This window comes from Heteronotia binoei, chromosome 6, assembly GCF_032191835.1.
Source record: "Heteronotia binoei isolate CCM8104 ecotype False Entrance Well chromosome 6, APGP_CSIRO_Hbin_v1, whole genome shotgun sequence".
NCBI lineage: Eukaryota > Metazoa > Chordata > Lepidosauria > Squamata > Gekkonidae > Heteronotia > Heteronotia binoei.
In genome coordinates, this window is record NC_083228.1 from 137,473,576 (window position 1) to 137,489,543 (window position 15,968).

The 15,968-nt window shown below is 43.2% G+C and overlaps 1 protein-coding gene across 1 annotated transcript in view; it reads right to left on the minus strand.

Moving 5' to 3' along the window:
- The window catches only part of LOC132574456 (cytochrome P450 2J2-like), a 45,296-nt gene that overhangs the window by 12,925 nt on the left and 16,403 nt on the right, over positions 1-15,968 (minus strand). Inside the window, exons 5-7 of the mRNA XM_060242811.1 lie at positions 14,798-14,974; positions 10,458-10,599; positions 9,637-9,824 (exon numbers count right to left, since the gene is read on the minus strand). Coding sequence (XP_060098794.1) covers positions 9,637-9,824; positions 10,458-10,599; positions 14,798-14,974 — 507 coding nt within the window. The remainder of the gene's footprint in view (positions 1-9,636; positions 9,825-10,457; positions 10,600-14,797; positions 14,975-15,968) is intronic.

Consider the following 15,968-nt stretch of genomic DNA (forward strand, 5'->3'; position numbering starts at 1 on the left):
AACTTGGTTGATGAAGCATTCAGTACAGTTCAGATGGCTAATTCCGGAAGGAATTTTTTTCATCTATCAAACTAGAAGACATAATATAACCTCTCTGGAAAAGTTTTTTTTTGGGGGGGGGACCAATTTTTGGGACCAATTTGTAGACCCAAGTAGTCGTGAATCTGAAACGGGGGAAGAACAAGAAGAAGATTGTCTGAATAAATCCGAGGAAGAAACCACACAGAAGTCGAGAAAAGGAGGAGTAAGGACAAGGATGCAAATCAAGAAAGACCAGAGAATAATACCAGATAGTATAGACCTTTTAAAATGAATACCAAGACGGGACTACAAATAACATCAGTTAATGTCAACGGTTTATACAGGGGCATTATGATACTGGCTGATTTGTTTTCAATTCCCTTCCTAATTCTGGTCGCCGCACCTCAAAAAGGATATTATAGCATTAGAGAAGGTGCAGAGAAGGGCAACTAGAATGATTAAAGGGCTGGAGCACTTTCCCTATGAAGAAAGGTTGAAACGCTTGGGACTCTTTAGCTTGGAGAAACGTCGACTGCGGGGTGACATGATAGAGGTTTACAAGATAATGCATGGAATGGAGAAAGTAGAGAAAGAAGTACTTTTCTCTCTTTCTCACAATACAAGAACTCGTGGGCATTCGATGAAATTGCTGAGCAGACAGGTTAAAACGGATAAAAGGAAGTACTTCTTCACCCAAAGGGTGATTAACATGTGGAATTCACTGCCACAGGAGGTGGTGGCGGCCACAAGTATAGCCACCTTCAAGAGGGGTTTAGATAAAAATATGGAGCACAGGTCCATCAGTGGCTATTAGCCACAGTGTATGTGTGTATATAACATTTTTGCCACTGTGTGACACAGTGTTGGACTTGATGGGCCGTTGGCCTGATCCAACATAGCTTCTCTTATGTTCTTATGTTAACTGGAGCTTTATTCTGAAATCGTTAGAGGCAGTGGGCTGTGGTGAAAATTTTTGTAGATTGGTAGAAACCATCTATACGGAACAAAGCGCAAGGATCAATTTTAACAATACCAAAACAGACTCGATTGCAATAGCACAGGGTACAAGACAAGGATGCCCCTTATCGCCACTTCTATTCATACTAACATTAGAATTTTTAACAAAAAGAATAAGAGACGATGACAGAATAAAAGGTACTAAAGTTAGGGGAGAGGAGTTAAAGATTCAAGCTTTTGCAGATGATTTGCTGTGTATTTTGGAAGACCCAAATTCTTCTATTGAACAATTGAAAGAAATATTTAAACAATATGGACAAGTATCTGGACTCAAGATTAATGTGCAGAAAACTAAATTCTTCACAAAAAATATGAATAAAGAACGAATCAATCAATTCGAAGTCAAATCGGGATTTGCATATGGGGAAAAAGTAAGATATTTAGGAATTCAAATGACCAATTAACTTAAAGATCTGTATCGGGATAACTATGAGAAATTAGTAAAAGAAATCCGAGAAGATTTAATCAGATGGAAAGATCTGCATATCTCACTTTTGGGTAGGATTGCAACTATAAAAATGAATGTGTTGCCAAGGATACTATTCCTTTTCCAGATGATTCCTATCATACTCCCGGAATCCTTCTTCCAACAGATCAATAAAATAATTTCATCGTTTATCTGGCAGAATAAAAAGCCAAGAATCAGACTTAAAGTACTCCAGGATAGTAAACTTAGAGGTGGACTCGCCCTGCCAGAATGGAATCTGTATCATAAGGCTAGTCGGATTGTATGGTTAATAGAATGGTTTACATTGAAAAATAAAAGAATATTGGTGTGACGGAAAGCAATGGGTTAAGCATAAACTGAAGACGCACAGGGCTGCGTCAGGTGACCTGAGGGTGGGGGCAAAGTGCTCGGAGCTCTCAGGGAGGGAAAAAAAAGTAGTTGAGGGAGAGAAACTGCTGAGGCAGGGATTCGGTCAGTCAATCTTTGACAGAGTTGTGGCCTGTCAGAGGGGTCTGTCAGTGTTGGGGCCTGACAGAGACTGAGAGGGTCAGTTCGAGCCTGCCAGAAGGGCTGAGAGGGCAGCTGATCCTGTGAAGAAGCTGGAGACGGAGACGGGGAAGTCTTCCAGAGACTGCCAGCTGGACAAAACCAGCCAAGAGGGCTGGGTGTGTGTGAGTCAGTTAAGACCGGAATGGTCACAGACACCAGGAAACTACTCTAAAGATCTAGTGAGGAGGTTGAGGGAGTGGATGTGGGTCTGAGACACCAAGAAGGGCTGAGAGGAGAGACTCCAATCGAGGGGTGAGACTAGACACATCAATCCCAAGAGGCCAGACCTTGGCTAGAGGTGGAGAGTGAGTTGAAGGGAAACTGTGAACCGTGTAACTGTGAAAGACTCAAGAAAATAAAAGTGATTGAAAAGCCTGAAACAACAGAACAAACGTATAAGCCTGTGTAAATATCTCCCATATCCCCAGTTAAGACTTTTTGTTACAATAAATCTGTGGTTTAAGTTAAAGTTCTCGTGAGCCTATATTTTGTGGGAAGAGCAAACAAAGCTGCTGTGGTCCCATCAAAGAAACAAGTAAAAATACCCCGAAGAGACTGAAATATAGAGATCCAGTGAGGCCTTGAGGCGGGCGCTGCTATAATTGGTGGCAGCGGTGGGATTCGAACCCACACCCCCGAAGAGACTGGAGCCTCAATCCAGAGAGTAATTGATAAGATGCTAGTAGGACTGAAAGAATTTGCGCTTGCATATATTGACGATATTGCTATTTTCAGTGCTACATGGAAGGAACATTTGCAGCATGTGGCCATTGTGTTACAGCGAGTGAAAGATGCGGGTCTCACCATCAAAGCATCTAAGTGTCAACTAGCCATGGCTGAGGTTAAGTATTTAGGGCATGTGCTAGGAGGAGGTAAGATCAAAGCAGATTGGGGGAAGGTGCAAGCCATACATGAGTGGCCTAGACCCCAAACCAAGAAACAAATTCGAGCGTTCTTGGGCGTAGTAGAATACTACAGGAGGTTTATACCTGAGTTTAGCACGATAGCAGCACCGCTATGTGAGTGCACCAAGAAGAAGAACCCTGATCCAGTAATCTGGAATGCAGAGTGTCAAAAAGCGTATGAACATCTGAAAGTGGTTCTGACCACTGATGCCAGTATTGAGAACTCCAGAGTTTTCAAAGGAGTTTACCCTCTTTACTGATGCTTTTATTGGGCAATGATTTAGCTTCTGAGTTAAAGAGACAGCAAGCTAATCCTGTCAACATTGTTACAATTGGCTATTGAGGGAGCAGGTTTGGGGAAAGGATGGCATGGATATCTTTGGTACCAAAACCCTCCACAAAATAGTTTGTTTTGGAGACATGAGATAAGAAAGTCTCTTTTTAGAATTTGGATGGAATTTAGATGGTCAGGGACCTGCCTATCTACGGGACCGCCTTTCCCCATATATCCCCCAGAGAGCACTGCGATCAGGGACAAAAAATCTGCTGTCTGCCCCTGGCCCAAAAGAAGCCAGGCTATGCGCAACAAGATCCAGGGCTTTCTCGGTGGCAGCACCAGAACTTTGGAACACCCTCCCAGAAGCTATAAGGGCCCTGCGGGATTTGTCGGCGTTCCGCAGGGCCTGTAAGACCGAACTGTTTAGACAGGCTTTTCTGGTTGACTGAAAATGGGCTGCCACCGGACATCCTACAGAAGCTGGCGATCATAGTCAGAACCCAATACCGCCAGACTGGATTGAGACAGCGCAAATAGTTTTAAATTGATAAGTGAAATATGGTTTTATATGTTTTATGGAATTGATTGTTTTTATGATTTTGTAAGCCGCCCTGAGTTCGCTTGCAGAGAGGGCGGGATATAAATGTAAAGCAATAAATAAATAAATAAATAAAATTAGAAAATTTTATTCCTATACTCCACTATGGCTGTCACCAGTAGAGGCCTATACCCATCCCAATCTATATGACTGGAATAACCCAATTTGTTATCAAAATTTGTTAGACAGACAAAATAATCTGCAATTAGAAGGAATGGTCCAATCAGATTGGTGGCTAAAATGTCAAATCCAATAACAATACCAAAGAGATAAAGGAAGAGGTTTTCCCAAGAAATTAAATGATCTTGACCAAATTATCCAGACAGATCAGAAATTAATCTCAAAAATTTATGAGTGGGTACTTCGAGATAAAATGCAAGGGGAAATAGTAAAAGAATCTTGGATAAAATGGCTAAGAGATTTCGGTTTTAACATTGACTTAGAAGACTGGGAGAAAATATGGAAACGAAATCTAAAGTTAACTAAGTCTGCTATTTTCAAGGAAAACCTGTACAAAATGATGTATCGTTGGTATCTGACACCAGATCGTCTAGCTAAAATCTACCCCAGCTATTCCAACAAATGTTGGAAGTGCAAAAAGACCAAAGGGTCATTGTTTCACATTTGGTGGCAATGTGAGCATGCCAAGAAGTACTGGGCCTTGATTAACACCTGGACCCAAAAAATTCTAAAAATTAATCTACACTACTCACCAGAATTATATCTTCTAAACATTTGTAGAGAGAACTTACCACCCAAAATAATAAAAGTGTTAATGTATATTGTTACTGTTGCGAGAATACTATACGCCAAATACTGGAAGATGCCCAAAATACCTACCAGGGAAGAATTTATTGTTAAACTCATAGAAGCTGCAGAGTTAGACTTAATGACCACAAGGTTACATGATGGCAATATGCAAAAGTGTAAAGAGACTTGGGATCCAGTATATTGTTGGGTAAAAAGTAAAGGACTAACATTGGAATAATAGAAACATAAAGGAAAATCTCTGAACACTCCCGGGATGATTGGGAGTATGTCTGTATGGTGGAGGGAGGTTGGATTACACTTGGATAATGTATTGGATGTGAAGATTGTGTATTGTCTGTTTATGTGTTTTCCTTTATGTGTTTTTTCTTAGTTCTATTTTTATTTTATTTTTTGCTGTTTATGTTTTTGTGGTTTTCACTTTGGTGCATAATAAAGAAAAAAAAAATTGTAAAAAAAAAAAACGTAAAGGTAGTCCCCTGTGCAAGCACCAGTCATTTTCGACTCTGGGGTACCGTTGCTTTCACAACGTTTTCACAGCAGACTTTTGATGGGGTGGTTTGCCATTGCCTTCCCCGGTCCTCTACACTTTCCCCCAGCAAGCTGGGGATTCATTTGACCGACCTCGGAAGGATGGAAGGCTGAGTCAACCTTGAGCCGGCTACCTGAACCAACTTCTGCTGGGATCGAACTCAGGTCATGAGCAGAGGGTTCCGACTGCCGCTGTACCACTCTGCGCCACAGGGCTCTTCTTTAAGCACAATACTATATATTATATTTTCTTCATATTTTCCCAATATCCACTACGGGTGACTCCTGGTGGTCAGACATATGGTGCATTTTCTGTGCTGGGAACTTGGTTCTCAGGTATACAGCAGCTCAGTTTGGCTGGGGACTAGAGATGTAAAATTTGCAGAAATTTTGAAGCCAGTGGGGAGGGGGGGGATGACAATTGGGAGGGGAGAAACTGAAATACGTATTATACTTGCTGTCCGATGTAGCCTAAGTAAACCTATTTACTGCTTTAACATCAAGTCCATTCTTTATTACCTTTTTGTTGTTGTTCAGTAACACAGTCGAGCCCAACTCTTTGCAACCCCATGAACAAAGTCACACCAGGCCCTCCTGTCTTCCACCATCGCCTGAAGTCTGCTCAAATTCATGTTAGTTACATCAGTAACATTATAACTTCCTTTATAGCTTACTTAGCATATAAAAATGCCATATTTGCCACTTTTGTGGAATGTAAAAGTTATAAATGACTTTGGGTGCGGCCACACCTCACATTAAAAGCGGGTGTGCAGCGCTCAAATTTCAACAGCTGAATATTGATTCGATGCAGGGCTGTTCAGACGAGCATCCAAGAATGCGACTCATTCTGTTGTTGAGTGATCACACATCCAAAACTATCATGCTCTTTTCTTGGAGCATACGTGATCAGATGTTGGTTTCTGGGAGGGGGGGGGGGTTCCATTGAACATGCACCCTACTGTTTGGAGGTGGGAAATCAAACAATGCTTCAGAGGCAGGGGGGGGAAGGGGGGAAATTTCCGGAATTATCATTGCGGATTCAAACCAGAAAACTGCCAGGAATTAATTTCCTAGAAATTGGCAGTGACAATGATATCTGGAAATCCTCCACATTGAAAAAAAAAGATTTTTTTTCCTGTTCTGAATAGTGGGATAACGTTCCCCCCCCCCCTCCGATCCTGTGTTGATTGGAGAAGCAGAAGCATCACCTCAGATTCCCAGATGATCTGGCAATGCGCATGTCTACTGGGGCTTTAAAAAAAAAAAAAAAGAAGGTGGGAGGCAGTATCGCGCGTGAGCTGTCCAAACAACAAAAAGCTGATCTTGTGCCACTGTTTTGAAAAAAGGGCCGGACTTTCTGTGGTGTCAAATTAATGCGCAATTCAGGCGTAGCAAGCCTGGATGACCCCGGATGACGATCGATTGCCAGATGTGGACATCTGAACGAACACATTTAATCTGTCAGCGAGACAGAGCTGTGTCGCCACTAATGGTACGTCTGGCTGCACCCTTTGTTTTGTAAAAGTGAAATTGAAAAAATACCCAACACTTGAGAGGAAACTGCAAACTGATGTGCCCTATGCTGTCTTAGACCATATTTCCAGAAAGCTTTTGATAAAGTTCCTCATCAAAGGCTCCTTAGTAAGCTCAAGAGTCATGGAGTAAAAGGACAGGTCCTCTTGTGGATCAAAAACTGGCTAATTAATAGGAAGCAGAGAGTGAGTATAAATGGGCAGTCTTCACAGTAAAGGACGGTAGGTTGATGGGGTGTGAACTGGCAGAGACTGACCAAGAGAGAGATCTTGGGGTCGTGGTAGAGAACTCACTGAAAATGTCAAGACAGTGTGCGATTGCAATAAAAAATGCCAATGCCATGCTGGGAATTATTAGGAAGGGAATTGATAACAAATCAGCCAGTATCATAATGCCCCTGTATAATTTTTTTTTACATATACACACACACACTGTGGCTAATAGCCATTGATGGACCTCTGCTCCATATTTTTATCTAACCCCCTCTTGAAGCTGGCTATGCTTGTAGCTGCCACCACCTCCTGTGGCAGTGAATTCCACATGTTAATCACCCTTTGGGTGAAGAAGTACTTCCTTTTATCCATTTTAACCCGACTGCTCAGCAATTTAATCGAATGCCCACAAGTTCTTGTATTGTGAGAATGGGAGAAAAGTACTTCTTTCTCTACTTTCTCCATCCCATGAATAATCTTATAAACCTCTATCATGTCACCCCGCAGTCGATGTTTCTCCAAGCTAAAGTGCCCCAAGCATTTTAACCTTTCTTCATAGGGAAAGTGTTCCAAACCTTGACTCATTCTATTTGCTCTATTCTGCACTTTTTCCAATGCTATAATATCCTTTCTGAGGTGCGGTGACCAGAATTGTACACAGTATTCCACATGAGACTGTACCATCAATTTATACAGGGGCATTATGATACTGGCTGATTTGTTTTCAATTCCCTTCCTAATAATTCCCAGAATGGCGTTGGCCTTTTTTATTGCAATCGCACACTGTCTTGACATTTTCAGTGAGTTCTCTACCACGACCCCAAGATCTCTCTCTTGGTCAGTCTCTGCCAGTTCACACCCCATCAACTTGTATTTGTAGCTGGGATTCTTGGCCCCAATGTGCATTACTTTGCACTTGGCCACATTGATCCTCATCTGCCACGCTGACGCCCACTCACCCAGCCTCAACAGATCCCTTTGGAGTTCCTCACAATCCTCTCTGGTTCTCACCACCCTGAACAATTTAGTGTCATCTGCAAATTTGGCCACTTCACTGCTTACTCCCAACTCCAAATCATTTATGAACAAGTTAAAGAGCATGGGACCCAGTACTGAGCCTGCGGCACCCCACTGTTTACCGTCCTCCACTGCGAAGACTGCCCATTTATACTCACTTTCTGCTTCCTATTAATTAGCCAGTTTTTGATCCACAAGAGGACCTGTCCTTTTACTCCATGACTCTCGAGCTTACTAAGGAGCCTTTGATGAGGAAGTTTATCAAAAGCTTTCTGGAAGTCAAGGTAAACAACATCTATTGGGTCTCCTTTGTCCACATGTTTGTTCACCTCCTCAAAGAAATGCAACAGTTTAGTGAGGCAAGATCTTCCCTTACAGAACCCATGCTGAGTCTTCCTCAATTACTTGTGTTCATCAATGTGCCTACTCATTCTGTCAATGATAATGGTTTCTACCAACTTTCCCGGTATTGAAGTCAGACTGACTGGCCTGTAATTTCCCGGATCTCCTCTGGAACCCTTTTTAAAGATGGGGGTGACATTTGCTACCTTCCAGTCCTCAGGAACGGAGGCAGATTTCAATGAAAGATTACAGATTTTTGTCAGAAGATCCACTAGTTCAACTTTGAGTTCTTTCAGAACTCTTTGATGTATGCCATCCGGACCCGGTGACTTATTAGTTTTTAATTTGTCTATCAGTTGTAGGACCTCTTCTCTTGTCACCTCAATCTGACTCAGGTCTTTCAACACCCCTTCCAAAATAAGTGGTTTTGGAGCAGGCAAATATTTCTCATCTTCCATAGTGAAGACGGAGGCAAAAAATGCATTCAGCTTCTCAGCCATTTCCCTATCCTCCTTCAGTAATCCTTTTACCCCTTGGTCATCCAAGGGCCCCACTGCCTCCCTGGCTGGTTTCCTGCTTCTAATATATTTGAAGAAATTTTTATTGTTGGTCTTGGTTTTTTTGCAATATGCTCCTCATAATTCCTTTTTGCCTGCCTGATCACAGTCTTGTATTTGATTTGCCACAGCCTGTGTTCCCTTTTATTAATCTCACTTGGACTAGCTTTCCACCACTTACAGGAGTCCTTCTTACCTTTTACAGCTTCCATTTCTTTGTTTGGAAGTGAAAAAATACATTTGGAAGTGAATTTTCTGCATTGTGCAGGGATTGAGGACCCTGGATGTTCCTTCCAACTCTATGATCCTTCAACCATTTTGAGCTTGCAAGCACATTTGAAATTCTGACACAGCATAGTAGGCTCAGCCACAAAATGGCTGCCACAGGATGCAGAGCTAGCCACAAAATAATCGCCAGAACTTAATTTCAGTAACACAGTGAAGATCTTTGTGCTGGGGTGGCAGCTGTGGCCAAATAACATTCAAAAATAACTGTACAGCCTGTCAGAAGCCTTACTGAGTAAAAGCCCTACTTGGACATGCTCACTTCCTCAAAACACTCGGTGAGCATTGGGTATCTCTGTTCTAGAGGTTCTAGTTTTATTATAGTAATCATGTTCTTATTGTAGCAGAACAGAACAGCCCAAGAGGGCACCTTTATAGTCTGCTTCAGTGATTAGATACGATCTGTTTTTACTGCATTTATTACTACATGGTCATCTACTATCTGTATTCTTTATAGCATACTTTGCCTTAGAAAGTTTATTGTTCCAATTCTCTAAATTCTAGTCCTATTACATCGCTCACTGGTTGTTCTAATCAAGAAAGGCAAATTATAAGGAAATAAAACTCTTCCGTTACCTTTGGAATGAAAAAACCAAACAGGTTCACATCCTTTGAACATTGTCTGGGGACTCCAAACAATAAGATATATTTGAAACGCTGGATCTCATGAATCACAGCATTGGTGTAGGGCACTTTCTTCCGATCTTGGTAGGAAAACATTGCTGAGGAACCAAAAATGTCATCTATCTCCTTCTGGACTTTTTCTAAGGGAAATAAAACCAAAGCTTTATTTGGGACACTCTGCTGGGCAAATTTTGAGAAACAATGGGTTTTCCCAGATGCTCATTTTCCTTGCTCATGTGTTCCTGTTGGGGGGGGGGGTGTTGTTCCATATAAGTTTTGCTCTCTCTAGAGGTCAATTTGATATTATACCATTTTATGTCCAGCATCTCTCTCTTTGCAGATTTAAATTGCAGGTTTTTATGCCAAACATAAACTTGTGTAATATTGAATTGGCCACTAGAGGGAGCAAAACACATGCAGATTCAGGGGAAAACCCCCCAAAGCAACAAGAACTTCACAAGCAAGGAAAATAAGAATGCAGAAAATCCCGTTAATTGCAAATAAAATTATTCCTCATAATGCCTTTCCTGAATACTGAATGTCAGCAGAGCTGCAGGAAATGAGTGAAGGATCCTAGCAGTGCCATGCTAAACAAAGTTACACCCTTTGAATACTATCAAAGACAATCGGCTTATACGGATGTATGTATAAATAATATACAAATTATTTCTTTATTCTGGACTAATTTTCTGTGATTTTGGACAGAGGCTGGACTTCATGGTAGCTTTTGCTTTTGACTACTTCACCTGGAGTTGGTGGCAACAATTTCTTACCTTGAACATCTGGATAATTTGCCATCATGAGCAATGCCCAGTTAAGTGTCGTGGTCGTCGTTTCTGTGCCTGCAGCGAACAGGTCTACAATGCACTGCACCAAGTTCTCTTCATTGTAGGTAGAATTGGGGTCCCTCTTGTTCTGTTATTGTCAGAGGGAACAGTAGAACAGAGTTTATAATGAATTTTAAGCCTTTTGCTGTTCTTCCAAAGTACTGTTCAGTAAATGGTGACTGAAAATTTTTGGAGACAGAACAATCTGAACAGTAGAGAGTCAGCATGATATAGTGATTAAGAGGTGTAGACTCTAATCTAGAGAACCAGGTTTGATTTCCCACTTGCTGGGCAACCTGGGGCCAGTCACAGTTCCTTCAGAAGTCTCTCAGTCCCAAGGTGACTGTTGTGGGGCGAGCCAGTGTGGTGTAGTGGTTAAGAGCAGTGTGCTCTGATCTGAAGAACTGGGTTTGATTCCCCACTCCTCCACATGAAGTACATTCCAGGGCATTTTTTGTAGCAGGAACTCCAAGAGCTTACATTAAGCCCTCTAAGAAGAGCTCTTGGAGGATTGGCGACATCAGAGGGGGTGTAGCCTAATATGCAAAGGAGTTTCTGCTACAAAAAAAGCCCTGCTTTTGTCAGTCCCAGTTCTCTCAGTGCCCTCAGCCCCGCCTACTTCACAAGGTACCTGTTGTGGGGAGAAGAGGGGAAGAAGATTTTAAGTCACTTGAGACTCCTTATGGTAGAGAAAAGTGAAGTATAAATATCAGCTCTTCTTCTCCTTCTACAATAGCTCTCAGCTGTTTCTGCCAGGCTCTGAGGTGGAGAAGCTGCGAGAACCCAAGCCTTCTGTCAGGGCCCACTAATGCCTTGCTGCTTCCAGGGACTGTCATTCCACCCTGGGGCCTGTCATTCCAGTTCCAGAACCCTTCTGCTACTTCCAGGGGCTGTCATTCTGCACTGGGGCCTGTCATTCCAGTCTCAGAACACTCTTGCTATCTGTAGTGACTGTCATTCCGCTCTGAGGACTGTCATCCCAGAAAACTCCTGCTACCCCTCGAGCAGGGGTGGGGAACCTTTTTTTTTTACTGCCAAGGGCCATTTAGAAATTTATAACATCATTCGCGGACCAGCAAGAACTCGTTGGCATATTAGGCCACACCCCCTAATATTAGCATATTAGGCCACACCATCTGGGATAATCAAGTGTAAGTTGAACTGGTGGTAGCTGGTTCCCACCCCCAACCCCTGCCACTCCTCCCTCCCTTCCTCCCTTCATGCAGAAACTGCAGCTGCTCCCACCAGACCAAAGGCACCCACATACCCCATCAGCCATCCTTCACAACACCCACCACTCAGGCTCCAGAGAGAGAGAGAAATAAAGAAATGAGGGGGAAGAAAGGGAAATAAAGAAATGGGGGGAAGAAATGGGGGGAAAGAAAATAAAGAAATGGGGAAGAAAGGAGAAGAAATGGAAATAAAGGGAAATAAAGAATTGGGAGGGGGAAAAGAAAATAAAGAAATGTGGGGAAGAAATGAGAAAAAGGAAAATGGGGGAAGAAAGGGGAAGAAATGGGGGGAAGAGAGGGAAATAAAAGGAAATAAAGAATTGGGGGGAAGAAAGGGAAATAAAAAGGGGGAAGAAATAGAAAGAAAGGGAAATAAAGAAATGAGGTGGAAACTTACTTGAAATGCCACAGTGATTCTCCATGCCCTGCAGCGATCCTGGTTGGCACACCAGGCCCTAGGGAGGCTGCTATACAGCATCGTTGGGCCCCATGACCCCCACTAGCCAGCCCCGGGGAGGCTGCCACACAGCACAGCACAGCCCAGTGACTTCCGCTTGCCAGCTGGCCCTGCAGAGGCTGTTGCACAGCACAGCCCAGCCCAGCGATCCCCGCTGGCCAGCCCGGCCCAGCGATCCCCGCTGGCCAGTCTGACCCAGCGATCCCTGCCAGCCAGCTGGCCTTGGGGAAGTGGCCCACAGTGTGGCCTGGCCCAGCGATCCCCGCCAGCCAGGCCAAGGGATCTTGCAGGCCATAAATGGCCCGCGGAATGGAGGTTCCCCATCCCTGTCCTAGAGGCTGTCATTCCGCTCTGGAATCTTTTATTCCCATCCCAGAACTCTCCTGCTACCTCCAGGGGCTGTCATTTTGCTCTGGGGCCTGTCATTCCAATCCCAGAGTAGTGTATCTGGACCCAAAGATTGTAATGAAAACTCCATTCCATGTTTTCTTTGCAACTGTTCTTGAGCTGTAATGCAGCTCAACTGAGCTCATGAAAGTTAATTGGCATTCCTGGCTCCCATTATTTCCAATGGGATTCAAGAACATGCCATAAGAGTAATGGTAAGTCCCCACTTAAATGGAGATCAACAGGGCAAGATCAGAAGCTGCACGTGAGCTACCAGAACTCCAGCCTCTAAATGACCAGTTACCAATTAGCTTGGCCACCTGACAGCGTTTGCTTGGATAAGTACACTTGAGAAAGTGCATACATTTTTCTTTACCATTTAATCACCCTGTAACTGAATAAATGCCTGTAAAAAGGTAAAGTGATGTGCTCTTTTCATTTCCCCTCTAACTATCTACACGCTATAGACCGGGCTTAACAGCTGAACATAGAACAATAGACTCATGGGTCTTTTCTGCATTCTTATTTTCTAGACTTGTAAGTTCCTGCTTCTTTGGCTGGGGTTTCCTGTTCCACATGTGTTTTGCTCCCACTAGTGGTCAATTTTATATCATGCAGCCAGAGCCGGTGCGTCCATTAGCCAACATTCAGCAGTTGCCTCAGGTGCCGGCTCTTTGGGGGCATGTTGTTTCTGCTTCCTGAGGGGTTGGAGAAAACTTCCAGCCCTTTAGCAAGCAGAAACAACAGCCCGGGACTGAAAGTGCTGCCTCATTTCTGCTTGCTGAGGGGTTGAAGAAATCTTCCAGCCCCTTAGCAAGCAGAAACAATGCGCCTGGTGCTCAAGAGAATGGTGTTTTAAAGGTGGCTGGCCACCTTTGGGTTGAAAGCGGCCAAGCGGCACCTTTCCATGAAGACGCTGCTCGGCCACTTTCAATCTGAAAGTGGCCAGTTGTCTTTTAAAAACTACGCTCTTTGGAGGCTTTATGTGCCATGCAGTGTAGTGCAGGGGGGAAGTGGCTGCGTGGCAGCACTCTCGTGCGCCGCCTGCGGCTCTCTAGTCCCCCTTATGATGATGTCACTTTTAGTGATGTCATAGTCGCATGCACTATGTGCGCGCAAAAAAAAGACATAAGGGAGCTGGAGGGGGGGCATGGCGCAGGGGTCTGCCTCTAGCAGCAGATCCCTTAGCGCCAGCCCTGCATGCAGCTGTATGCCTGGTATATCTCCCTGCAGATTGCAAGTTTTTATGCTGGACATAGTGGAAGTGGTGTAATATTGAATTGACCACTAGAGGGAGAAAAACATGTATTTAACAGAAACACCCCCCCTCAAAAAAAAAAGAAAGAAAGAAAGAAACAGGAGTTTGCAAGTGAGGGAAATGAGAATCTGAAAAAGTCCACAATGCATGACAAGGAAATGTATTTGTTTGTGAAATGTTTAGCCCACCTTCTCATGCAAGCAGGCTCAGGGTGGGTTAGAACATGGTGGGTTAGAACACAGGGTGGGTTAGAACACAATGAGAATCTACTGTGCCCACAAATGAGCCTGTCCTTCACACTCAGCCCTACACATTCAATATACTTCAGGAACATGAATCCCAACATCGTAATGATAATAAATGATAGTATTACATTTTTAGTATCATAGAATCATAGATTTGGAAGGGACCTCCAGGGTCATCTAGTCCAACCCCCTACACAATGCAGGAAACTCACAAACACCTCCCCCTAAATTCACAGGATCTTCATTGCAGTCAGATGGCCATCCAGCCTCTGTTGAAAAAGCTCCAAGGAAGGAGAGCCCACCACCTCCCGAGGAAGCCTGTTCCACTGAGGAACCACTCTAACTCTAACGGTCAGAAAGTTCTTCCTAATGTTGAGCTGGAAACTCTTTTGATTTAATTTCAACCCATTGGTTCTGGTCTTACCTTCTGGGGCCACAGAAAACAATTCCACACCATCCTTTATATGACAGCCCTTCAAGTACTTGAAGATGGTGATCCTATCACCTCTCAGCCGCCTCCTCTCCATGCTAAACATCCCCAGCTCCTTCAACCTTTCTTCATAGGACTTGGTCTCCAGTAACTCAGGACTATGTACAGGGTTCCCACTCATTTTTTTTTCTCAAAGCAGTCATGTGATGTTGGTTAGGCTGGGAGAGAGTAAATGTCCCAAGTTCCTCATCTGTGAGGGCACAAAGGCGATACTTACTTTATCTATCTGAAGTAGATAGTAGTCAGTGAAATCCTGTGGCTCGTGCGTGGCCTTGTGCACCTTATGCTTTTGTATCTCCTTCCTCGCAAAGGAAGCTATAAAATCACGTCCGGCAATACCCTTCTTGTGAGGTCCTGGGAGATGTTTCAGGAGCCATGGGAAGAGGTCGTACAGCTACGGGCAAGAAAAAAAGGAACAGTCCTGTAACTGCTACGGGAAGTTCTGCGATACAATCCATAAATCAAATCCCCTTGGTTCCCGCTTCACAACGTCTCAATTTTGTTTTGTTTTTCCGAAAAATAACAGATAGCTGGCTAATGAACTGAAGCCAGATAAAATAAATGCACTTACGGGTGCTTAATCAAATCAAGTAGATGGCATTCATAACAGTTGTGCATGGAAATGCATTCTTCCTAAAATACCAGATTTGGAAACTGGGATATTATTCATTCAAATCTGCATATGAATGCTTATGCGGCATGCATTGCCAGAAACGTATCTCAACAGATTTTTAGCTGATAAACTTGATGTGTCCCTTTCCGGGAAGAGATTTTTTTTTTCCTTTGGTGCCCCTTCCTGAACTCTGGAAGAGCCCCGTGGCGCAGAGTGGTAAAGCTGCCGTATTGCAGTCCAAGCTGCTCACAAGCTGAGTTCGATCCCAGCGGAAGCTGGGTTCAGGTAGCCGGAACCAAGCAAAAACTGTGAAATAGTTAACGAAACTTCTCTTGCAAATGTTTAAAGGCAAAAACTTAATAACGAAATTACAAGTGCTTAAAGAAATATAACACAAAAAGTCACAATATCAAAAATACATCCTAATTACATACACATTCTCTCCCCTCTCCCCTCATTGGTGGATCTGTATAATATGAGATGTAAAAGGAAGATACAAATGATCCTAAGGGACCCTTCACATCTGGGCCATTTGCTATTTGAGATCTTACCGTCCGGTAGACGATATAGAGTGTTGAAGGCTAGGACAAACAGATTTAAGGACAGTTTCTATCCAAGTGCTGTGGTTAGGTTAAATGCAGGGTTATGAAGGATTATCTGTTTTAGATGTATTTAAATGGTTTAAATGGTTTTATGAAAGTTTATCTGTTTTAGATGTATTTAAATGGTTTAAATGGTTTTAATGGTTTTAGATGTATTTAAATGGTATGAATAT